The sequence below is a fragment of the Euprymna scolopes genome, chromosome 16 (genome assembly GCF_053919585.1).
Source record: "Euprymna scolopes isolate OS-2025 chromosome 16, ASM5391958v1, whole genome shotgun sequence".
NCBI classification, from domain to species: domain Eukaryota; kingdom Metazoa; phylum Mollusca; class Cephalopoda; order Sepiida; family Sepiolidae; genus Euprymna; species Euprymna scolopes.
The window spans coordinates 86,347,970-86,374,634 of record NC_136497.1 but is presented as its reverse complement, the minus strand read 5'-3'; the positions used below and the strand labels follow the sequence as shown (position 1 = coordinate 86,374,634).

General features: G+C 33.3%; 1 protein-coding gene across 1 annotated transcript in view; it reads left to right on the top strand.

The window, feature by feature from the left end:
• Positions 1 to 26,665, top strand: part of LOC145296198 (uncharacterized) — a 55,060-nt gene that overhangs the window by 24,687 nt on the left and 3,708 nt on the right. Inside the window, exon 2 of the mRNA XM_080142407.1 lies at positions 26,043 to 26,151. Coding sequence (XP_079998533.1) covers positions 26,043 to 26,151 — 109 coding nt within the window. The remainder of the gene's footprint in view (positions 1 to 26,042; positions 26,152 to 26,665) is intronic.

Sequence of the window (26,665 nt, the reverse complement as noted above, 5' to 3'; positions counted from 1 at the left end):
TTAAAATGAAATAAAAACTATGAAATAATGGTCCTGGATATGACCTAAAACTATATCCGATGGTGAGGCCCCACCTTGCGGGCCTTGGGGAGTGTGGAGCAATCACTTTAATTGCCATTGCTCCCAGGTTCACTCTGACCCGGAGTGGTAGTACCTGTTAGGGTCCCAACTATGGGTTAAATAGAATCTGACTTTAAAAAAAATATATATACTCCATTAAAAATCGTTCCTCAAAATAACTAGATTCGGCATTAAATAACCTGAAAAAGGTTGATATGCCGTAAAACAAAAACAACCAGCCAACCAAAATGAAATAATATAAAAAATAACATTAAGGTATTAAAAAGTGTCTTTAAGAAGAGGATAATACAATGTCTCTTACCGGAGATGGCTTAAAACGACGAAGGATAATGAGAGATGAAAAACCAAGCCATGCGACTAGAAAGAAGCTGAGTTATGGGCAAAACACCGGTCCATCTGCCGGTGTCGAGTTAAGGGAAACTATGAGAAAAATGTCAGGCCAAGGGAGATAACTGTTTAAGGGACAAAACTGAGAGACATAATACTAATATTTGTCGTGAGCACGAATTCGACCTGTTAAATAAGCTTTTTTACGTCATCCGATGTCAATCTGTTCGTCAATATCTGCGACTTCATTTCAAATAGCAGGTTTTTTGAGGCATGAATATTTTCCAGATTCTTTAGTATTTTATTTTGAAAGTAATGTAGACATCTTAGTGACATTATTAGTGGAATTGATATTTGAGCTCAGGAAAAATTGATTGCAAATTTGGAATAATATATTTCCAACATTACATTTCGAGAAAACCATAAGATTTTTTACAACAGTGTAAATATATTATGTGCTGACCTGATATCTGTGGTGAATACTTTGCTGGAAAATTCTTCAAATTAAGCACGGAACCCGACTGTAAATCGTGTTTCAGAATAAAAAATATCGCGTTGAAACATATGTAAATAATATATAAAGGTCCCTGTATAATATTATTTTGTTTGTGTTGGGGCATTAAAAGCTGGCTTCCCCGTTCATTTGCACATAAATAATGTATACTCAAGCATATTGCAGTGACATTAGCGTAAAATAAATATTCCATATATATATATATATATATATATATATATATATATATATAGAGAGAGAGAGAGAGAGAGAGAGATATTCCATATATATATTTATATATATATATATATTACGCGTGTGTATGTATTTGTGTGTATCCATGTGATTGTGCATGCATGTATCTATATATATATATATAATATGTACGTATGTAAATATACGTGTAAGTGTGTGTAAGTGTGTGTGTGATATATCAGTGGTCGAGGGTGTAAACTTGGATCTAAGTGCAAATCATAAAACAGCTGTAAAATGCACAACGAGAAATAAAGCTAAAATATTTACCTTCTGATTCGGAGAGACAACATTATGTACGTTATTTTATTTGTATGTTTTATGCTGTCACCATAAATATTTTTGCTTTCCATTTTTTTTTTTGCATGAACCATTCATCCATATGTCAATATTATACGATAGTGTTAAAGTTCATTTTGCTTACACACGTCGCATTATATATTCTTTGTATGCATATATGTCCGTATATTATTATAATTATTGAAATTTATAAACTCAGTGCGGTATGCTTTCGCATGCATTATTTATGTGATAATGATATATGATGGTTGGCAATGTGTGTCTTCTAAGCGCATGTGTCAAGAACAAGCAGAGATCTTGGGTAGTGTAGGCAATTATTCTCCCGTTCAGCAAGACTTATCCGCTGAATGAATCGTACGTCTCACGAGGATAGAAGCATTGGCCATATTCGTAACAATAGAGCGTTATAAATGCATGCCAACACACCAATTAAGAGCAAACCTCGGGGGTCTCTCCGGCGTTTTCATTCTCATAGATAAATTGCTTGATCTCTCTCACTTGAATCCCTGGAGAAGTGATGTTAAACTATTGAGCTTGTAAATGTAAAAGCAAATATCGTGAATATATTGAATTGTAATGTAATACACACACGCGAGCGTTCACACGCGCCCGCACACACACACACACACACACACACACACACACAAACACACACACACACACACACATATATATATATATATATATATATATATATATATATATATATATTAGGATTGGGTGGGACGATTAATCGGAATCGGAATCGGAATCGGGAATCGAAAAAATCGGAACTTTTTGGGGTATCGTAATCGGAAAAATTATAACCTAATTTTCGATTCCACACCGATTCTTTTCATTTATTTGACAAAAAAAAATAAAGCATACAGTAATTTTTTTATTATTATTAAAAGTTGTTCATTTACAACATAAGACCCGCGGAATGGGTTTTATAAATCTCATTTACAGATTCACATTGATTCGCAGTATTTAATTCCTTTCATTTATTGGTCATTTATCGAGAGATAACATGCCTATTCTTTTTTCAAAATTTTTAGCATCTGTTCGCTAACTGACTATACACCCCCACCCGAGGGAGTTCACTTGATTATTTGAAGGTTTTAAATCCTCTAGATTTTTTTTTAATTTCATTGGCGCCAACTGTACATTGTTGGCGTCTCTCGTCGGCTTCTTCTAGAATAAATAAAGTTTATGTCACTTTGGGCGCCAGTAAAAATATAGATGAAAATCTCCGTTGAGTTCATCAAAATCTGAATATTTTTTTTAATTATAAAGGAAATTGAATTTAGGAAAACTCGTCCCCGGAAAACTCGTCTCCGGAAAACTCGTACCCGGAAAACTCGATCCCGGAAAACTCGTCTCCGGAAAACTCGTACCCTGAAAACTTAACCCCGGAAAACTCGTCTCCGGAAAACTCGTTCCCGGAAAACTCGACCCCGGAAAAGTCGTCTCCGGAAAACTCGTACCCGGAAAACTCGACCCCGGAAAACTCGACCCCGGAAAACTCGACCCCGGAAAACTCGTCCCCTTTTGCTAGGTAGGAAAACTGGTCCCTTATTGAAGAAATATCGATTGAAAACACATTTTATGACCGTTCTTGAAGAAGATACTGTCTTTAAAAGAGACTACACATCCCATAATAGTTTTTAAAAATATTTTTACTTGTTTACTGTTGTTTAAAAAAAATAATTTTTTTTAAGTTTTAGTTTTCTACCTAGTTTTGAAAGTTTTTGGTCTTTCACCTTATTTTAAAGAGTTTATTTAGTTAAAAAAAAAAGAAAGTAATGTCGAGTGTTACTTACGAACAAAAAATGTCCAACATAAGAGGATCACGTCACGTCTTAGGAGGATAATTGCTCAAAAATTGAAAATTAAAGAAAATATTAAGGTAGATATAGTTTTAAAACGATCCCCCCCCAAAAAAGAAAATAAATTTGTATATTTATAGCTAATAATGCACATCCCATAATATTTTAAAAACTATTTTTACATGTTTATTGTTTTAAAAAAATTAATTTGATTTTTCTCAGTTTTCGTTTTCTACATAGCTTTGTAAGTTTTTGGTGTTTAAACTTATTTTAAAGAGTTTATTTGATTAAAAAGAAATAACAGGTAATGTCAGACTCGACATTACTTAGTAAATAATTTTTAACAAAATAGGTCCGAAAATTAAAGAAAATACTGAGGTAGATATAGTTTTAAAACGAGCCTCCCCCATCTCCAAAAGAAAATAAATTTGTATATTTTTAAGTACTGCACAAGTGCCCCCGAAATTACTTTTAAACGATACCCTCCCGATGTTAAGAATGGCTTTCGAAATAATTATGTTATTAACTCAGCGCGGTACCAAAATTACATAAGACCGTGTTTTCTTTCTTTTTTTTTGTAATAACACAAGAATTATTTAAACTGAATTAATTTTTTCTAAATAAAATAATTGCTTTCTTTGATAATACGTGTTTTCTTTCTTTATTTTTGTTTCGTAATGACACAAAAAGTGTTAAAACTAGAGTATTTTTTTAATAAATATTTGGTTTCGTTTTTCGTATCTTGACTACGTGATCAAGTTTATTTTCTTAAAACAAGAGTTAAAAATAATTTTTAAAAATATTATGGGGGTGCATTGTCTCTTTTAAAAACAATATCTTTTTCAAGAACGGTCCTAAAATGTGTTTTCAATCGATATTTATTCAATAAGGGTCCAGTTTTCCTACCCAGCAAAAAGGAGAGAGTTTTTCGGGTACGAGTTTTTCGGGTACGAGAGTTCCGGGTACGGGTTTTCCGGGTACGAGTTTTCTGGGCACCCTCTATTATATCAAAGAAACCACTGTTGATCTTATATGGCTGGCTTTCCGCTGGTGCTTTGATAATGCTTTGCTAGGGTTATGAAGTGACGAACAGTCAAACGCATGGAGCAATAAAATTTTATAGTCCTTATCTTTACTTCTCTAAAGATTTTTTATACTGGCTTGCTAAAAGAATCGGTCAACATAACAAAAAGCATTTTCAGTTTTACCTTGGCCAGGATCAACCCCTATTTAAAAAAGCCTAAACTTTACTCTTCCTGTGCAAATGTCTACTAAAAATATTAATTTAATTTTAAATGTCTACTAAAAATATTTATTTCATTTTAATGTTCAAAAGAATTTATGAAAACTCGTCCCCGGAAAACTCGTCAATTTTTGCTAGGTAGGGAAAACTCGTCCATTACTGAATAATATCGATCGAAAACACATTTTATGACGGTTATTGAAGGAGATATTGTTTTTAAAAGAGAATGTACATCCCATAATATTTTTTAAAATATTTTTACTTGTTTACTGTTGTTTAAAAAAAATAAAACTGATTTTTTTAAGTGTTTGTTTTCTACCTAGCTTTGTAAGTTTTTAGTGGTTCAATTTATTTTAAAGAGTTTATTTAGTTAAAAAAAAAAAAGAAATATCAGTTGTTGCTTTTGAACAAAAAAATGTCCGACATGGGAGGATCATGTCTTAGGAGTCTTGATAATCGCTCAAAAAGAGAGAATTAAAGAGAATACTCTGGTAGATATAGAATTAAAACACCCCCCTCCTCAAAAAGAAAATAAATTTATATATTTTTTAAGTAATGTCCAAGATCACTGCTCGGAAAAAAAACAAGCTACCGGAAGCTGATACGGTTGATTATGTAACGAAACCGGACGGAAGACACGAAAAAGAAACCATATATTTATTTTTTTTAAAATTACTTTAGTTTTTAACACTGCTTGTGGTATTACGAAACAAACAAACAAAAAAGAAAACACTTCTTGTATTATCAAATAATAAAACAAATATTTTATTTTTTTAAATTTAGTTTTAACACTTTTTTTTGTTCACGAAACAACAATATGCAGTTCTGCAGTATGCGTACGGCGGCGATCTTTTCTTTATGCATTTTACTAAACTGACGCTAGGTGGCACTTTTCGGTCAAAAAACATTTAAATATTAATTTTTGTTGACCCTTCAAAGTTTCTTTAATTGAAAAACATGTTTCATTGAAATCATTTTTTGTCCGAAAGAAAAGCTATTTTCCTTTTTAAAAATCCAATGTTGCTTTCATTACAAAATTGTTTTAGTAAACTTATATTTTTTTACGTAGACTTTTAAATAAAGATTTTTACAATTATAGATTGATGCATTTTAATACAATAAATATTTTGGTTTTCAAATATTTTTCTGTTTGTTACTTATTTGCCGCGTTATTCGACCAAGAGGAAATTGGAGTTATCGCCCCCTAACAATAACCGCCATCTGCATACTGCAGAAGTGCCCCCAAATAACTTTTAAACAAACAAACAAACAAACAAAAAAGTCTTATATTATCAAATAATACATAAGTACCGAAAACACTTCTTGGATTGTTGGAACCATGCTATTTTATAATAGTTTTTTAAGGTTAAATTCAAGTTTCATAGTATCTGGGACGCACAGAATAGTGACAAAATGCCACCCCCTTCCCATATTTAGAATAGCTATCGAAATAATAACGTTATTATTTCAGCGCGGTAATAAAATTACATAAGTACCGTGTTTTCTTTTTTTGTTTCGTAATAAGAATTAATTCTTCTGAATAAATATTTGCTTTCTTTGATAATACATAAGTGTTTTCTTTCTGTTTGTGTTCTATAATAAAGCAAAACGTGTTAAAACTAAAAGATATTTTAAAATAAATATTTGGTTCATAATTTTTAAAAATATTGTGGGGGTTCGTAGTCACCTTTAAACACAATATCTTCTTCAAAACGGTCATAAAATGTGTTTTTAATCGATATTTATTCAATACTGGACCAGTTTTCCTACCTAGCAAAAATGAACGAATTTTCTGGGTACGACTTTTTCGGGCACCGTTAAAAATGGTATTCTAAATAGTAACATCATTATTTAGAAATTCGTTCGTAACAATGGGAGAGGGCGTTGTTAATATTTTGTTCTTACATCGTTTTCTCATTTTGCCTATCAATCTTCGACTATTTTCAACTGTTTATGAAAACTTTCAAGTAGCATGTTGTACACCAACAACGAACTGAAACAATCTGGCTTTGTTTTAAATCGAAAGAAATCTTTTCTTGTCTTACAATTTTTAATCGATTACAAGGAAAACATTTGAAAAAATATACAGGGAAATTTACCGGGGGTTTATGTAATACTTTGAAAAATTACAAAAAACACAACAAATCTCTAACTAAATATTTATAAAATATAAAAGAATCGGAATCGGGAATCGAATCGGAATCGGAAATGTTTAAGAGAATCGGTAATTGAATTGGAATCGGGAATTTTTTTGGAATCGTCCCATCACTAATACATATATATATATATATATATATATATATATATATATATATATAAAATGTTAAATATTGAATATATTGAATTTTAATGTAATATAATATATATATAAATATATATATATATATATATATATATATGGATTATTGAATATTGCATATATTAAATTGTAATGCAATATATGTATCGCATATATTACCAATTCAGTATTAAGTATTGATATATTGAATTGTAATATAAAACCAGATATCATGAATATATTTAATTGTAATGCAATATATATATTGAATATATTTAATATTGAATATATTAAATTGTAATGTTACATATATTGGATGTATAAATACTAAAGATTGGATATTGAATATATTGAATTTTAATGTAATATATATAAATATTGAATATTAAATATTGGATATATGTAATTGTAATGCAAAACCAGATATCGTCAATCAAACGAAAAACAAGTTTTTTTTTTCCAAAACAACACTGTTGACTCCAAGTTGACACTCAAAACGCTGATAAAAAGAGCAAATGCTGACCCAAAAGCTGACCCAAGGCCGCAGTCACATCTTCCAGCAGTTTACGGTAAGCAGCCGGAATAGCCCCACGCAAACTTTGCCAAACGATGAAATCGCAACGCTGAAAAATTAAACACGAGAAGAAAATGCAATAGGACAACACACTATTCCGCTTGACAACAAACGCTAACTCGAACGTTGTTTTCGTGGCGTTTCCCGTCTTCTGTTCTGTTCTATCGTCGTTTCTCACATTACTTACTGCCGAAGGTTGAGCGCACGGTTCACGAGCATAAAAAAATAAAATAAAACACAAAATCATATACCTTTTGTAAATACTGGAATCTGCATGTCACTATCACGGTAAACAACCCTCTTAACGCTGATATCCATATCTTAGTTTTTCTCTCGAGTTCATGTTAGTCACTAGGTTGATCAATTCATTTCATTATCTGGACCTCCTTAAGATATCTCGATATGGTCCAGGCAGCAAACTATCGAACGTGTCAAACTTACAACTCCTCAGTTCTAACTGTCGTCACCCGCCGCAAACCCAAGAGTGTCCGCAAATGTCGTAAAATTCATAGCTGCCTGTAAAATGATCTCTACTTTTATATAAAACGAACGTTGTCTGCATGTGTCTATGTGTTGGGGTGAGGTCGTTCCTATCGACTCTAAACGGTCTGGCCGATTTTATTATATTAAACACGAAAGTACTTTATGTGCTTGGCAGTATTCTTAGAGATAGGTTTTGTACGGTAATGTCATCGAAAAGTACCGATAATCGATAATCGACAACATTCGATGAATTGAAAATAAATTATTTTGAATAAAGTTAACGCCTAATAGAGTCTAACATCACTAATGAATTTGAGAAGTTTTATTACAACACAAGTAGAAAGGCTCGACATATAAAATTAACAGTGGGTTCTTTGATATGACAATGATGCGTCCGAAATGGATGTTTCTGTTTAGAGCACAATTGAACCATGGTACTTTATATTTGCATTTTAAACTTGAATTCAAGCCATTATATAAAATCAACAGTAAGTTCTTAACAGTGTTACATAGACTAGAATATAGGAGTATGAAAGTGAAAGCTTGGCGATTTTAGCGATTTCGATTAGAATAAAACGTAGCAGAATGAAACATTTGTTTATCCTCATTCATCCCCGGGCAACGTTGGATCTTCCTACCAGCTATATATATATATATATATATATATATATATATATATATATATATATATATATATATATATATATTCTAAAAAAAATAAATCGTAAGGAAAACGTAAGGATAAGAGCGACGTTTTTTTTATGATTGGTTTCCCTAGCAACCACGTCGTCTCAGCGATTAGTGTTGCTACTAATTCACTGCTGTCGCGAATAGAAAAGTACCAAGTGAAACAGACAAAATGAAAGAATGAAAGGGCGATAATTGGGGGATTTTATTTAAGAAGACGTGTGGCGTACATTGTTATTACATATGTGTATGTTACGTTTATGTGGACAAAGAAATAAGACTGATATTAAACAAAGAACAAGTGAATTTATTGAATGCCTGGAAAATCATTGATTACAATAGAAAAATGCGAGCATGAATAGCAATACCGTTAAGCTTAAACATAGAAAATAAAGGACCACTTTTTAAAACTGGAAAAGAAAAGAGCAAGATATTCCAGTAAAAATATAGTAAATTTATAACTTAAAATATTGCAGCATTAAGATTTTTTTAATTAAATTTAATATTATATAATCAATTTTTAATGCTGCAATATTTTAAGTTATAAATTGATTATATTTTTTACAATAATATCCTGTCCTTTTTTATCTCCAGTTTTAACAACTAGTCCTTTACTTTTCCATGTTTAAACTTAACCGTATTACTTTTTATGCTTGCATTTTTCTATGGTAATATATTTGTAATATATGTATATATCTATTATATATATAAATCCGTAATCCTGTCTGTTTGTTTGTTTGTTTGTTCACAATTTGATTAATACATAAAAAACTTCCTGCTGAAAACGGTTATCTATATAAATTTTATTTACTATTAGATGTTCTATATAAATAAATAGCATCACGATCAATATATATATACACTATATTGAAGGCAATGTACATAATAGAACTAATCTAATTTGCATATTATATTTAAAGAAAGTCCTTTGAAATAATTCGCTCAATTAAAATTACTGATTATAGTAATGTAATTGGTGTAATTGTTCTATTTAACAGTATTATTTAAAGTTAATTTATTTAAATTATTTTAATTCAAGTTATTTTGTACTATTTGCTAAACTGGCACATTTTAAGTAATTTTCACTGATATTTCACTTCCGTTTATGAACAGATATAGTTTTTAACTAAATCGAGAGATATGGTGATAAAATGATATGTTTTAATTATTTATTTTTCTATAAATGTAAAAGTTACGAATATTGATAAAAAAAATAAATAATTAGGCTAATGATGATTATATTTTTCGACGAAATATTTTAAATCGTTAGCCCTCTATTAAAGTCTCGGCTATAAATGTCGATTCATTGTAAGGTGTGAGCACGTTTACCAAAAGGTTAAAATTTATTTCCTACGGACGATTTTAAAATCATTTTTCAACTATTCACTTTACTGTCTGAATTTTATCATCGTTTCCATAATACTTTGAAAAAGAAACAAGGTAAAGTAATGCTTTGTATTTAAGATATATTCCTACGCGTTTTTTTTTCACTTTTTTTTCTTCGATTTTCTTTTGAGAAAGATCTTATGTTTTCCTGTCTGGGTAATTGATTTAGTTGAAAATATATATTTGTGTGGGTGAGTTTCGACGTAATTATGGTTTTTTTTCGGGGGGAGGGGGGTGTCGCTTTACGTCTCAGCGTCACTCAAAGAAAAATAATTGCAGAAGTACAAAAATGCGGGGGGTTTTATCTGTTTAGTACTTCTGCAGTTTACGAACCGTGCTATTTTTAGATATGATTTACAAGTGTAATTCAATTTTTGCCATATCTTTTGTTTATTAATTTTTTATGTGAAAGTCCTTCCTTTATTAAAAATGGGGTACTTTTTATATACGCAACCAAGCATAGTTTATCCGCAAAAATCCTAATTTACATTTTTGGGAGCAACACAAACTGAAAACGGACCTGTGCAGTTTTTTTTTCTACGTAATGTAGAACTTTCGTTTACATTTTTACCAGTGGTACAAGAAATGTCGTTTACCCAGAAGTTTTGGTTTCGAACCATGTAATTACATAAATATTAAAAGAATGCCAATTAGTATTGTGTAATACAAATATATCCGTAGCAAAGTTCGGGTAAATCGGCTAGTATATATATATATATATATATATATATATATATATATATATATATATATATATATACATGTGTGTGCGTGTATATATATATATATATATATATATATATATATATATAGAAAGAGAGAGAGAGAGAGAGAGAGAGAATATCAATGAATTCTGTTCGTTTAACTATTTTTCATGTTCATAAATTACTCATAAAATTTTAAGATCTATAGCTTTGCTTATAGAATGCATTCCAGATGTTTTGATGATTAATTGCTTGAAATCAGCTGCTTTTCCCCCCTTTATGAAGCCTGAAAAAAATAAACAAATGTAACGTTTACTATTCAGGCGTGATTTAGACGAAGTAAGTAAACTGATCTGTTTTAGTAATTAATCCTTTTATATCGTCCGTAAACAAAAAAAAAACGCGATCTAAGTCTGCTCTACGAATGTCTGTACCAACTTCATGCCAGACGCTTTCTGGCGTGTTCGTTGTTTATTTGTCCATAAGACATGTCAACCGTGTTGGGGAAAAAGAATATATAATAATATATAAGAAACTGATCTTGTCTGTTTGTCCGAAAATCGGTCTCTACCAAACCCTTCTGTTAAATTTTGGTTTACAGAGTTGAAACTTTGTATATGGGAAATTTGGATCCGTTGAGCAAATTTGATTTTGTTTTAGCCGGTAAAATAGATGTTAAAGGCGGTCAAACTTGAAGAAAATTGGAACTTTACAGTTCAAATTAGAGAAAATAAGTAAGGTTCATTGATTTCATTCACGGAAATAATGTTGCATAGGTGGGATCATATTAAAGAGATAGGATGGAGACGTTCGTATTGATGAGGGGAAGACGAGAGAGAGAGAGAGAGAAAGAGAGAAGAGTGAGACATTTATACCGTTCTCTGATGTTTCTTCTCAACACATATAGTGAGGAGAGGGTGATTAGTTCTTATAACACATTAGGGGAGGATAATCATTACTTATGATAGAGAGGGGGCAGATTACTTTAGATAGGTTATACTAAATTCGTTAATAACGATGATTTCACATTACCTTCAATTGTTGAATGACGATACGAAGACAATACTTACAAAAGTATGAGATGTCTTTCATTCCATTTGACCGGTCAAATGATAATGACATCCAGAAATTCAAAGTCGTTTCTACATGTTAAATGTTCTAACCCAACGGTTCTAAAGGGGGACCCTCCTCATGTCAGCTCTGTCTTCGTCCGACTCGACTCTGGAATCTCTCTGTCTGACTTCCCGACTGCCCTCTTCTTCGACTGAAGTAGCTCCTATATTGAGAATTCATTTCTGCCATGACGTCATACGTTTGTCTGTAAACGTGATCGGCCCACGTGGCCTAACATGCGTGGTTCGGCACATGTTTCCAAACCATTTCTGCAGACAAAGAATTCTCACTAACCTATTTTCGACCTAACTTATTTTTCAACATGTTTTTAAATTGCTATTGTTCGTTCTTCTCTAGCTGACCTTATTTAAATTTAGTTTTCATAAAAAGAATTGAACAATCAAAATTCCTTTTACAACAAACATATAAACTATTTTATGTGAAACTAAACAATGCAAAATTCCATTTCTGAACCTTGCTTACAAAGTTAAAATCTCGGTCTATCCTAATCTCATTTTTACTTATCTAATGTTTTTCTTACTTGCGAGAAAATATAGATCATAATTATTATCATTATCATACTCCTCACTAGACGGAAACTAGGCTAAATACTGGTGGCAATTATATTTTGGCATCTTAAACCATTATATCATTTAAAGTGCTTCTATTCATATATAATACGTGAATTAATTTAAGTGAGATGTCTTCAATAAATCATTTTTGACGATTGTATTGTTGCATTCAATCAAAGAGTTGATTTGCCGTAAATATAATTTTTGTTGTAATTTTGTTTTCACCTACATTTAGATTCTAAACATTTTTTCGTATCAGGTATAAATGAAATACAGTGTGGTCACTAGAAAAGCGGGAAATTTTACGGTTAGCTTAGATCATGAATAAAATGCTTGATTGCTATTTTTGATTGGTTCTTTTGTTGTCGAATGGGTGTGCAATCTGCATATTGATTTCATTACATCTTGCTTATTTATTTCTTCGATTTAGATTTTGATACCCACATCATGGACGGGAGCAGCAGGAAACAGCTTTCAGATTTTCAAAGGCAGGTGATAATTCTTTTCAAAAGTGAAAATCCGACTTGGGGACGGACAAAATGTCTAGCAAGTTACCGATTTTTTTCAACAATTACAAAGCATCAGTTTGATAATGTTGTTTCAACTTTGAAACGAGAAGGTCCCGAAGCAGCTGGTACTCGCCAAAAAGGAACGTGACCAAAGAAACGAATTTCGGACGAAGCACGTGCCACGGTGAAGGATTTGGCTGTTTCACCTGTCCGACGCGGTGCAATAGAGAGACATCATTTCAGTCAACGAGAAATCGCTCGATTTCTCAATATATTGAAAACATCAGTGTTTGAAATTCTCAAAGTAAGTGAACTGAAACGCTATCACAGAATAAAATGTAACCTCCTCAATGAGCGACAGGAGGAAATGCGCGAAACCAAGTCGCTTGCTCTGATTGCTCGTTTTGAACCAGAGTTTGCTTGGAGAAGAGTATGGTTTTCGGACGAAGCAAGATTCTCTTTGCGATTCCCTTTGAACAGAAAAAATGATCGCATTTAGCGAGAAGTGCATCTGTTCTTTGTTATGCTGTCATTTCATGGTGTGGCAAAACGAAGCTTCGATTTCTTGAAGGATATTATCAGAGTCCTGAAGGCAGGAAGAAAAAAAACAGTAAACCAGCAAGTTATTGTGAGGAAAAGTATCCACAGATGTTTAGCGATATACGAAATCTAATGGACAACCAAACATGGACTTGGTAGCAGGATGGTGCCAAGGCTGACAAAGAAGAGCTTCAATTCAGTTTCTTCGGCAATCTACTTCTGATTTCATTGCACCGGAAGATTGGCCCTCAAAAAATCCAGACTTAAATGTCATGGATTACTGTGCTTGGAGCTTGTTATTAACAGAGACGCAGAATTGTCGACGTGACATACACTCTATTGATGACTTGAAAACGTGCTTGATAACAGTTCGGAATGATATGCAGCAAGCTACCCTTCAAAACGCCACACAAGCTTGGATTTCTATGTTAAGACGCTGCAGTGAAGTGTACGGGTGACATTTTGAGTATCTATGAGTATAATATAACATTTGTCTTGGAAAAACTTTGTAAACATTATGTTTTGTAAAAATAAATTACTGTTTGACAAATTTCCTGCTTTTCTAGTGACCGCCCTGTATTAATTAATATAATTGCAGTTTTATATTTTGGAGTTGAGTGTTTGTATTACTTAAACGGTAAAGGGTTGATAATCCCTTGCCAAACGTTATTAGAGTTACCATCCCTTTGTCAGCCAAATGTTTTCACACATACGAAACCACGAGAAAAAACAAAAAACAACTCCAAGAATACGAAACTATCTACAGAGCCAGTAACTTTTCTCTTTCCTTTTCCGGGATGGCGACCAAAATGCCTGACGAAGGTCAAAAGTTACACCAGCCGAAACATTGCATAAATAACACTTAAGATTAAAACAATAGTCCGAAACAAGTAATACAGAAAATATAATTGCATTTCGTATATTTATTATTTCTTGTTCTTATTTGTTATTCTTTAGTTTTTTCATTACTTCTTTCCTTCCTCTGATGGATTTAATCCCCCATTACGCTATTTTCTCATTATATTTTCCTCCCCAATGTCTTTTTCTACATTTCACACTTTTGAATATCCTGTTTATGTTACGTTTTTTCCTTTTTATTTCATTTCATCCTACATTTTCTCTTTCAGTTCTTATATAATTTCTACATGTTTTTTTTTGTGTTTTTTTTTAAATTTCTGTTTGTCTTTTACAACCTTTCTTTCTTTCTTTCTTTCTTAATTCCTCTCCTTTTTTCATTTCTTTCCCACCTTCATTCTTCCAATCTATACACCTGTAACAAAGCCGTTAGCGCTGGTAGTAGCAGCAGCAACCGCATGACACATATGCAAATGTCAAAGAAATTGAGGTCGCAGTAGAGGAAGAGTATGAAAAGAAAGAGAGATAAAAAGACAAAATGTGGCGATGACAAAGAAAACGAAAGACGTTTGGGTGAGATGGTCTTGTGGCGCCGTAGTGGCCACGAGAGACTTTTAAGCCGTGTCGAGCCGGAGAGGCTTTGTAAACTACATTGCAGACGATATAAAACTGATAGGCTTTTAAAATAAAAGGCAATGCGTTATTTTGGCAGAATTATGAATAAATTATTTTCATTTCAACTGAAAAAGCTGATTCGAATTTCTTTCCTTTACCTTTCCTCAGTTTTTTAGGCGACTCTTCATGGAACGTGTGCGTCTGCGTTAGCATGTTACGATAAGGTTACAAAATAAAGCGTGCGCGGCGGACCAAAATTATATTTAAAACACATCTGTGATAAACCAACAAAAAATACTAATGTTACGATAAGTTTTCCATCACGACAGAAATTGTGTTTTTTTTTTGTTTTTTTTAAATCTTAGCATTATGGATCAACGTAATCTTTATTTCAAACCAAAGCCTTAAAATTAAACGAAAATATCATTATAAACAATTATGAAAAGAAGTATTCTCAGGTCATTTCCGTCGTTCATAAATATCTCCTATTCCCTCCATTGAATCCTTCTTTTTGTTTTAGTATCCCTCTATCATTTTACTTCTTTTTACTTGGGAGTCACCACTTATCAACGCCCCAAAGCCACTTGAAGATAAGGGTTAATAAAAGTAAGATGCAGTAATCATTAATAGCGAAAATAAGGTGTAAATTGATTATTTATGGGAAGGCATAACAAGAACTTCTTTATATTGAATTTGAAGGCTACCATGTCGTATTTAACCGGTAAGCAGGACACAAAAACAGTGTTCCTGAGAAAGAAGCTTTGTTCATGGAATTTTCATTTAGATTAAGGCACAGCTAGAGAGTGGAGAAAATCATATATATTGGTTGTAACTAGACAAGTGTTTTTTAATGTTTGGCAAGGGGAACCATGGATTGAAGTTCAGTCGAGCACTTGACATTAACATAGCCATAGAGCAAAGACCGGCTCGCAACGTCTTCTGTGGGAAAGAGGTTACACAAAAGGGAAAAGGGCACTATGTACTAAGTTTCAAAGCCGGGTTTAAACTCTTTCATTGCAGGATAAGCAGGCCGAGCAGCTTCTGCTCAGATGTATTAATAACAGTACTCCGTTTTAGGACTATCTGGCTCTTATACAGATAGAGGATATCATCAGCAGTGAGACAATACTGGAGCTGTAGAGTGATTCAACCATTTTTCCAGCGATCTTGGCAACAGATTTGATGTATGGGTTCCATTTCAGATCAGAAGTGAAGGTCAGTTTCAGAATCTTGTCAAGACATGGAGCTTTTCCAAGACTAAATCCATTCATTTCAATTAAGGCGTTATGGGGGTCAGAGCGATCGTGATGAAAAGAGAAAAAACTTAGTTTTCGATGCATTAAAATTAACTAAACAAGATCAGAAGAAAGAGTATCAGAAAGATCGCTCTCATTGATGGCCTTTGAAGTGTGGCCATAGATTGTGGTGTCGTCTACATAAATGTCTACGAATGATCTAAGAATCAAATTTGGGAGATCACTGCTGAAGACCAGGAAGAAAGTAAAGGCCCAGGATAGGATCTTGAGGGACGCCATCATTAATACTATGGGCTTATTTTTTCTGCCCGTCAACGACTACTATTATAAGAGAGAAAAAAATAATGATTACGGTGACATTCCAGCTGCTATAGCTGGCGATCTTGTAAAGTATATCTTTATGCCATACTCTATCAAAAGTCCTTGATATTTCAAGAGTAATTGCTGTAGAAACGAAGTTCCCGTCGAGAGATTCACTAATTAGGTGTTATATAAGTTATTACATCATTTGTAAATATCGCAGAATGGAAACCATATTGTATTTTACTGAGCAGACTATATTTGCTGAGGTGGTTGACCACTTCTCTGTTCATAAACAAATGCCAGCAACTTACTCTTGACACACAGGAGACTGATTGGTCTGTACTGAGAGGCAGATGACCGATCTCCGAAATCTGGAAATACGGGACAGACTGATGAAGTTTTCTCAATATGTTGGGAAGCATTTCTCTTTAAGTCAACGTTTAAGCAGCTTTGTAAGGATAGAGAGCTAGTTCCGGTTGAAGCTTTTTGAGCTCATCATTATTTATTTTTTATTCTTTTTTTTATCTTTCATTTAAAATGAATATTATTCTTTTTTTTTCTACCGTTCATTCTCGTTTATCCAACTTTTCTATTTCTTTCTTTTTCTTACATATTCGCAATATTATATAATAAACTTTTAAGTTATATTCATTTAATCATACTTTAAACTTACAATGGTTACTTATTTAAACCTTACATTTTCTCTCAACTATTCCGCCACAGTAATTCTTACTTTTGAGTTAATCGTCTACAAGTTGCTGTCGTCTGTTGCCATAACATCGTTCCTCTGTTCAACGAATGTTCATATCACAGTTACTCGTTTCTACCATGAAGTTAAAGAGCATGTCATTAACCCACACTTACCAAAACACACCATTTCACATATATACTAACAGGCCACCCTGTGTTGCCAGGTCGTAAAATACTCTTTGATATTATTTTTTTTATTTATGCAATTTTCGTATTCATTATTACAGAGTCAATTTTATATTGAGTGTTATATGGAATTAATATATTCTAGTGATTTAAAAGTTAAGCAAAACAAGTATAATTGGGTGGCATTTGAGAGATAAAATCGAAACCAAAACTTAAAAACATATAGCTCGCCAACCTTATTCATTACCAATCTGTACTATGTCCTTACGAATATAAAAATTAAAATGTAACGCTGTAAAAGGAATGAATGTATATTTGCGTATGCAAACAAGACCACTTTAAGTAGACCTCTGCCTAGAGTATATCTGATATTGTGGTAACTAATCCCTCTAATTCCGTACTGTGTGTTGGAACGGATGCTGTAATACATACTTTGCTCCATATTATCATAAGAAGGGTACATATACAAAATTTCAGCAAGATCGGCTCAGTACTTTCCATGAGAACTGCTTGAGTAAATGTAGCAATGTGGTGACTAATCCCTATTCATCCCAAATTGTGCATCAAATGATACTCTATTACTTAGTTCGTTGCATCTTCCAAATTGTGCATCAAATGATACTCTATTACTTAGTTCGCTGCATCTTAACGATAATAAAGGTCTATAAGAATTTCAGACAGATCGGATCAGGTGTTTCTGATAAAAAGTTCTGCTGACAGACAGACAGATTTAGAGATATATAATATAGATTACTTTATCGTTCTTTTTTAGGTTCTTGCATCAAGTGTTTTCGTGCTTTGTCTGGGGCGACTTCTTTAAAATACTATTTAATTGGCAGTAGAAAAAATGCCTAATTACACCTTGATAAATGTTTAAACCTGTTTAGTTCCGTGAAATAAAAGATGCTATTTTGGATAGTATGATTATTTGGTACCCCGCGTAGATTTTTCTTTAGTTTGTGTAGAAACATAGCGTCATGTATGACATGGCGAAGCAAAATGCGACAGAAAAATGAGTAAAGAAAAGAATATTGATTTTGCAAAGATTCTTGAAAGAACACCTCGCGAACAAGAACTAAATAAATTAACGAAACATAAGGAGAAATTGATGTTGTCTTTTTTTTCTATTTAAATAAGCAGAGTTTCCATAAAAAAACGATGATCTTGCATAAAAGAAAGACGTTATGTATAGCTTCCGTTTCGAACAGTGTTCGCTCACCAGACGTCACTTGAACGAAAATATGAACAGCGCCATTGTAAAGGTGACAAAAGACCGCACGGATCATTCAATCACAAATCATCGCAGATTCTACCGACCGCCATCGAAGCCACAACCTACGGTTAATTTTGTTACAAACACTGCGTCCTTTTCTCTTTTTTTTTTCTTTTATTCACTCTACCATCAAGAAATTGGTGATCTTCCCCAGGCATTTTATTTTCAAATCATAAAACAAGATGCTCTTTGAATATCTGTAGACGCATCTTCGTATTTCGATTATAGGTTCGCTCGGTTGGTCAGTTAGTAAGACTCCGGTTAAAAATAGGATTTTCGTCACTAACCATGCAAATTTAGTAGATGCGTCAAAAGATTTTGATAATGTTCTGTCAGTCCGTATGTCTGGCAATTTTAAAATTTAACTTCGATTTTCGTCGATCTTTATGCAAAATTTAGAAATAACATTTTCGTCGGCATAGAACACATAACTTGCAAATGCGTTTCTGATTTTTGAGATGGAGATTGTTTATTCGGCATTATTTGAATCCTTCAAAGTACTGTTCTCATCTTGAGTGTCATTTTCGTACCGTTTCGGTCCATGTAACCTCCGACCTTTTTCATGTCTATATTCTCGAACTTGAAAATGGTTCTGTCGGACTTAGGAATTTAGGCGGAATTTTGAACTAAACCCTTTATTTTACCCACAGGGGTAGTATGCTCTCGTTCCGTCAGCCATGGTTGGATAGAGGTCTTAAGTAATTCGCAATTGTATTTTTTGTACACCCACATAGAGAATAGAACATTCAATCTACCCGGGGTCGACAGAAACATTCCTATGGTTTGACAAGATACACCTGAAGAACGACAGAGGTTACATTGATCGAAACGTTGTTAAAATGACACTCAAAATGAGAACAGTGGTGTGAATAATCTAAATAATACGAACTTTGAAACATTTGGGCGGTCACGCATCAGTTAGAAATAATTTTTTTGTCAGTGTTTCAAGCTTGGTTTAAAATCAAATTTACGTTGGACAGTCATGCTTTAGTTTAAAATCAAATTTTCATAGGCCTGAACCTTTTTTTTAGTTTGTCGGTTAGAAATAGCATTTTCGCAGCCCTGCTACATTAAACTTTAAATAGTATTTTCGTTAATCGATCACACTTAAAATAAAAATTACATTTTTGATAGTCTTTAACGCTTTGGTTTTAAATAGAATTTACGTCGATCGGCTACGCTTAAGATACAAATAACATTTTCGCCATTCAAAACACTCAATTTTACCTATTTTATTTTCGTTGGTACATCACCTAAGACCTTGAAGTATAATTTTCATTCGGTGTTAAAACTTTGGTCTAAAATAGCTTTTTATTGGTCTGTCATTAAGTTTTAAATAGCATTTTCATTGGGGTACAACACTCAACTTTTAAATAGGTTTTTATTGAATCTTATTAATTATAGAAATCTGTGTATCGTCTGGAGGTCCTTGCTTGCTTGCGTCAATCTTTATATACCTATCTGTATATAAAAGTGAAAGTATCTGTCTGTCTGTCTGTCTGTGTGTCTGTCTGCGTACATTTCCCTATACAATAACTTTGTCAATTTCCAGTCTACAAACTCGAAATTTGATATACACGGTACTGAGATTTGGGAAAATCTTTGTAATCCGTATTTGGCTAAATATCTGGCTATAAAGGTGCCAAATTTCAACGATTTGACCTTTGAAAACTCTACCAAACTCCTCTGCCAATTTTGGGTATGAACTCTTGAAATTTCAGATTTTTGACATGTATATAATTTAATAACCTTATTTGAGCCCAAAATAATAAATGTTAAGGGGTCATAATAGGGGTCAAAGTTTAAAAAATTTTACCTCTGCTGTCTCTACGAAATTACTCAGACAATTTCTAATCTAAACATTTTAAATTTTACATAAAGGATATTCAGAGATAGGAAAGCTTTTTAATGGTTTGGGTCTAAAATTTGAGCTACCAATATATAAATTTATGTATGTATGTATGTTTGCATGTCTGCCTAAAACGTTCGACAGAGGCGACGGATTTTCACAAGATTAGTATCGTTTTGAAGCTTCGCTTTTCAGACTACAAATATCGAAAAATTGGCTAAAAACATTAATATCTTCACCTTTAACTAGGCAGTTTTCAACAGGGAGGTCGCTGTTTTCACCGATATTTCCGAACTTTTTTTAACTGTTTTTTTTTTTTAATGACGTTTTTAATGAAAAGATTATCATAAAATTTCAAGCAATAACAACTTCTTCAAAAAGTTCCGTTTTTTTTTTTATTATTTCCTATAAACTGAAAAGTAGTTTTAAGAAAATAATTGTCATTTGCTTTGTATTTTTCAAAAAATTAAAAAAATATTTGTGTGCAGTAAGAAATAATTTGTTATAGGTTATGGTCAGCCAATATTCTGTGAGGCATTTATTAATATTTTTCTTGTGGTGGGGGTAATTCGATGATTGTTAAAAATGTTATTATTTAGTAGAAGCAAAATAACACTTTGAACGCTATAACAAAAAACAGGCATAGATTACTTTAAATGTTACATGAATTGTAGCCATCCCTCCCCCCCAAATTACTTTTCCCTTTCTTTCTTTCTTTTTACTATTTTTACTATTTAGACTCAACACAATCTTGTATATTAAGCAAGGTATTACCAGTTTTAAAAAAATTACTGACCATATTTTTTATATATTTATGTTACGATATTTTCTATTTGCATCTTTCTATTACTGACTGCTTGCTTAAATGATCTATAGATTTTTAAAAAATCAATTTTAATTTTGAATTCAAACAAACGATTGATTGTAATAATTTCGTCAGTCAATTTTGCATTACTTTCATTACACTTATATTACAGCTGTTAATTTTGAGAACATTCCTATCAATTATGCCAAAAAAGGAAAGGTCATCGATAAGTGCGTCGAGGCATCAACTAATGCACAGAAGGCGCATGGCGGAACAATCAACCAATTACTGTGCCCTACGACACAGCAGAACAGCCAGGAGATGCTAGGGTCGCAATTGTTGAAAATGGTCGTTTGGGTCATTCGGCTTAGAGTGGTTCTTCCTTCATTGCAGATTTGGATGCAATTGGTGATAATTCAAATTTGCCTGGGCCTTCGACAAGTAGTTTCTAAATCGCAGCATTAGACGGTGAACTGCATGCCAATCTCCCCATTTACTCAAATGAAAAGAGTAAAATTCAGGATGTTTCTCAAACTTCAATGGACGAAGACCCAAGAGAAAGTTATTTGGAAAGACATGCTTCAAGTTCGGGTGAGGAGCAACGAAAGAATCGTCTTAAAGGAAAGGCATTAGGTCAATCTGCTACAGGCGCTTCCGAAACCGAAAAACAACGAGACAGACGTTTAAGGAGAAATGCTTAAGCCATGTCCACTGTACGCGCTTCATAAAATGTAGAGCAACAAGACAGACGGATTGAGGGTCAGATACAATATAGAGACAATTTGGAATTCAAGAATAACAAAGTCACGCTGGTCTTTAAAAGCACTCAACAATATTCCCTCTTCTAATTATGCTGAACACCCTGACATAAAAATAGGCTTTATGTATAAGTAATGCTTCCATTGTCTCGCAAAAAGATGGCCAAGTGAGCCAGTGGGAATATGCTGTTCAAATGGCAAGGTGAAACTCCCACTTCTTGAAGAACCTCCACAACCGCTACTACGCTTGCTTACAGGTTCAAATCCTGAATCAAGAACCTTCATGAAAGAAATAAGGCACTATAATTGTGCATTCTATATGACGTCTTTCGGATCCAGTTACCAATATGAATGGTGGGGTTTATACCAACATTAAGATACAGGGGCAGGTCTATCATCTGATTGGATCTCTTCAGCCAACTGCAAATGAAAAAAAATGGTATCAAAGTTACAAAATATTTCATTTTTACGTTTTCTACCAAATTACTATGCCAATTTGTGGTGTAAAGCCTCGAAATTTGAGATACAGGGTAATAAGATGTGAGGAAATTTTTTTTATTGATTTTGACCCAGAAAAATAACTGCTAAATCAGTTTAAAATATCCACCAACAGGCAACAAAGCATTTCTAATCGTAATTGCTGTTGTTTCAGATTTTGCAACGTAACATGTAATCCATATGCCACGACTTTCTCTCATTAATCTCCACCTTTCTGGTTTATCCAATCGAGAAATCGGCCGCAGATTGAAATGTGATGAGAAAACAGTACCAAAGACTGGGCAAAAGCACCAAAATACCGGCAGTGTTCGTGATGCCTCTAAATCTATAGTACTAGAGTTCCTTCTAACAGGGAAGACAATGCTATCAAGATCCGCAATCTAAGAAACGGATTTCAAACGGCACCCCAAATCCAACAACAGTGCAATCTTGTTAAAAGGTGCTCTCTTTCTACTGTAACGATCAGATTAAAAGAATTTAATTTGCGAGGATATGTTGCAAAACGCAAGCCAATAATTTCTGTAAAAAACAGAAAGCGGCGTCTGGACTTCGTCAGATGCAATGAAGATCATGACTCTTCATATTGGTCAAAAGTAATTTGTAGCGACGAAAGCAAGTTAAATAGGCGAGGCAGTGATGGTAGGCAGTACGTCTGTCGTAGTCCATGGGCCAGCTGGCTGGCTGATACTAAAAGCCAGTTTAACCAGACATCCAGTATGGTATCCTATTTCTAAAAATGCTTGCTGTACATTCGAAGGTTGTAGCTATTTTATGTTGTAGGGATTTTAAGTTTTTGCATGGTGCCGTATTGTGAACATCACCAAATTTGCATTTTGTGGCAAATATGAAGTTAGTATTTAATCAAGTTATGTTTCTCTATTTGCAGGCATCTGACTGAGGTGTATGGCCTCCGATGAGGACTATGATCCTAACCTTGAACCTCCAGAAAAGCGACAAAATACAGGTCCTGCGCTTTGTATACTGTGTAACAAATATGTACCACGGAAAGATTGAAGATTGAAAAGAGTTTAGTCCTCGTGTGTCCAGTGGTCCTGGATATGACCTTAAACTATATCCAATGGTGACGCCCCAGCTTGCGGGCTTTGGGGAGTGTGGAGCCACCCTTTAATTACCATTGCTCCCAGGTCCACTCTGACCCAGAGTGGTAGTACCTGTTAGAGTTCCAACTATGGGTTAAATAGAAACCGACTTGAAAACAACAAATATATTCTATTAAAAATTTTTCCTCAAAATCTTTGGATTCGGCATTAAATAACCCGAAAACAGTTCATCCCCCATACTTTTTTTATGCTAGGAGATCACTTAGTAATTTAAGATCACTTTCATTTATTTCCCCATAAATTTTATAAATAGGATTAAAATTTCATAAAATGTATTTGAAGTTTGAATATTGGTAATTGTTTTACTTGCCTTGACATGTTACGGTCGCACTGCAGGGATTCTGGAACGCTATCAGTATATTTCGACGGTTAAATTTAAATAAGAATACTATTTTAAATTTTATGTAGATTCTCTAAACTATAGATAACACACACACAAGTCTCTCTTTCCCCCTCTCTCTCTCTCTTTCTATCTCTCTCTCTCTCTATATATATATATATATATGTGTGTGTGTGTGTGTGTGTGTGTGTAAGCGAGATAAGACACTGATACAATTTAGATGAAAAATCCTGATAGATATTACTTGTAGTAATACTTTCAATGAGATCCTAGCCAAAAAGGAAAAGCTCAATATTTAAGAATAGAGCAATATATAGAATTTATTGTTTGACAAAAGGAATATATAGAAGGGGTTATTTTAATTTCTTTAATCCATGGATTTTCAACAATGGCTCACATCATCATAGGAAATGAAATGCAGTTAGCAAAATGTTCAGCGCCCACTCAAAAAACTATTTTCAATAATTGTGCTGAAAAGCAAAATAGCGTCCATTCGCAGCTGAACATTTTGCTAACTGCATTTCATTTCCTCTAATGATATGCGCCATTATTGAAAATCTATGGATTAAGGAAATTAAAATAACCCCTTCTATATATTCCTTTTGTCAAACAATAAATTCTTTAGTCGAATATATGTCTCTATATGTTGTTTTTTTCAGAATTTAAAATTTAACCACGAAACATATTTACAAGATTTTTTGCCGGTAAGAAAACGGACAAAATCTATAAGGGTTGAATAAGAATGATTATTTGTAATTAAGTGTGATATTGTGATAGATTATTCCTATTAATATTTTTAATTCGTTTTTTTTCTTTGCATCAGAAGAATACCATAATACTTAGTTAGCTGTACTTAATATAAATAGTAAAGGTGCATACAAAGTGTCAGCTGTATCGGGCCATTAGTTGCCGGGAAAACGTGGAACGATCAGACAGATAGAGCTATATATATATATATATATATATATATATATATATATATGCGTTTTATTTTTTACTAGCAGGGGTACCCGGCGTTGCCCGGGTGTTTTTAGGTGTGCGTGGTGTTAAATAAAAAAGAAACCGGGGGTAGGATCGAACCCGAAGCACTGAGGCGAAGTTTGAAAATAAAATCGGCCAGCCAGAATGAGTTAGTGAAAGATGTTTGAAAGTCGCCGAGCGTTACGACGACGATGACGATGTAAGCATTCAACGTTTTAATTAAGCGCGGGGGGTAATCAAAACATCAAAAAAACACAAAAAAATCTAACGTAAGGCAAACGAACGATGAAAACAGTAAAACGAACACGTGAAAAATGGTTTAAATAAGCCTGTTTCGATATTAAAATTTTAAAAATCGGTGGATACCCGGGTGTTTTGGTGTGTCGCTAAGAAGAAGCGAAGTAAAAAAAAAACAACAAAAAAAACAGGAAAACGAACGTTACGTGAAAAATGGCTTAAATAACATAGGTTTCAATATTTAAATTTAAAAAATCGAAAAAAAAACATCTCACACCACTATTCGAACCCAAAACGTTTAGATAATGAACAAACGCGCTAATCAACTGCGCTAAAGCGACGTACACGAAATGTGTTCGGTTTCTCAACTATTTAAAGTAAATCAGGTCACGACGTCATGACATCATCTGACGCATGCGTAGAATCGGTCATCGTTACGAGAAACCCGTTTTTGTTGACCCCCCCCTGTCGAAAATTGTCGATTTCGGGGTGAAAAAGTTAACGCTTTTGGACAATTTTCCGATATTTACAAGCGAAGAATGGGGCTTCGATATGATACCGAGTTTGTGAATTTTCATTGCGTCTGTCGAAAGTTTTTAGCAGACATACAAACATACATACATACATTTTCGCTTTTATATATATAGATTACCGTATCTTTCTGTTAAGTTACATTATTGTTTCAGCTACCCGGCCGTTTTTTGGGCCGTCTGTAGCTTCCTCAGACTTTTACAGAAATGTTCGTTATTATGGGATGAAAGAGTGCTTTCACTCTTTCATCCCATAATAACGAACATTTCTGTAAAAGTAATATATATATTGCGAGGGAGAAAGAAAGAAAGAAAGAAAGAAAGAGAAAATTCAAATAAAAGAAATTCCTTATGATATCTCTCATTTGGATTATTCTTTATTGATCAACGAATAGCCCCATCCGCAACCGACTGCCAGAGATACCTGTCCGACTTGTCCAAACAGATTACCATCTAAACTGGAATAGGCAAGAAGAGAAGCCATCTTCACAAGATATCTCGTTGGTAAGATGAAGGGGGAAATTCCTGATTGCCTTGGCGACCATCTCTATGGCTTGCACGTCTTATTCCTATTTACTGTCAACAAATATTTGTCAAACAAAGGCTGGCGACAAGCTGGGTGGAATAATTATGCATAAATGTGATAACTCTTTTCGATTGAGCATTGCAAGCGCTTCTTAAGGAATCCCTGGATGGCATGCAATAAAAGTAACAAGTCAGTTTCATTGACAACATTTGATGATAGATTTTCAACAGCTTGACGGAAGAATACTATCTTGAAAAACAGCACAAGAGATTCTATTATATTTGTGTATATCTGTTTATCTGTCTCACTGTCTGTCCGCATCACTTTTTATCGGGAACTACTGAGCCTATCTGACTGAAATATATATAAATATATATATAAAAACAATATATATATATATATATATATATATATATATAACAACAACAACATAAAAGTTACCTGCAATGGTAAGATACAGCGAACTAACTATTATGGTATCCGCTCGATGCA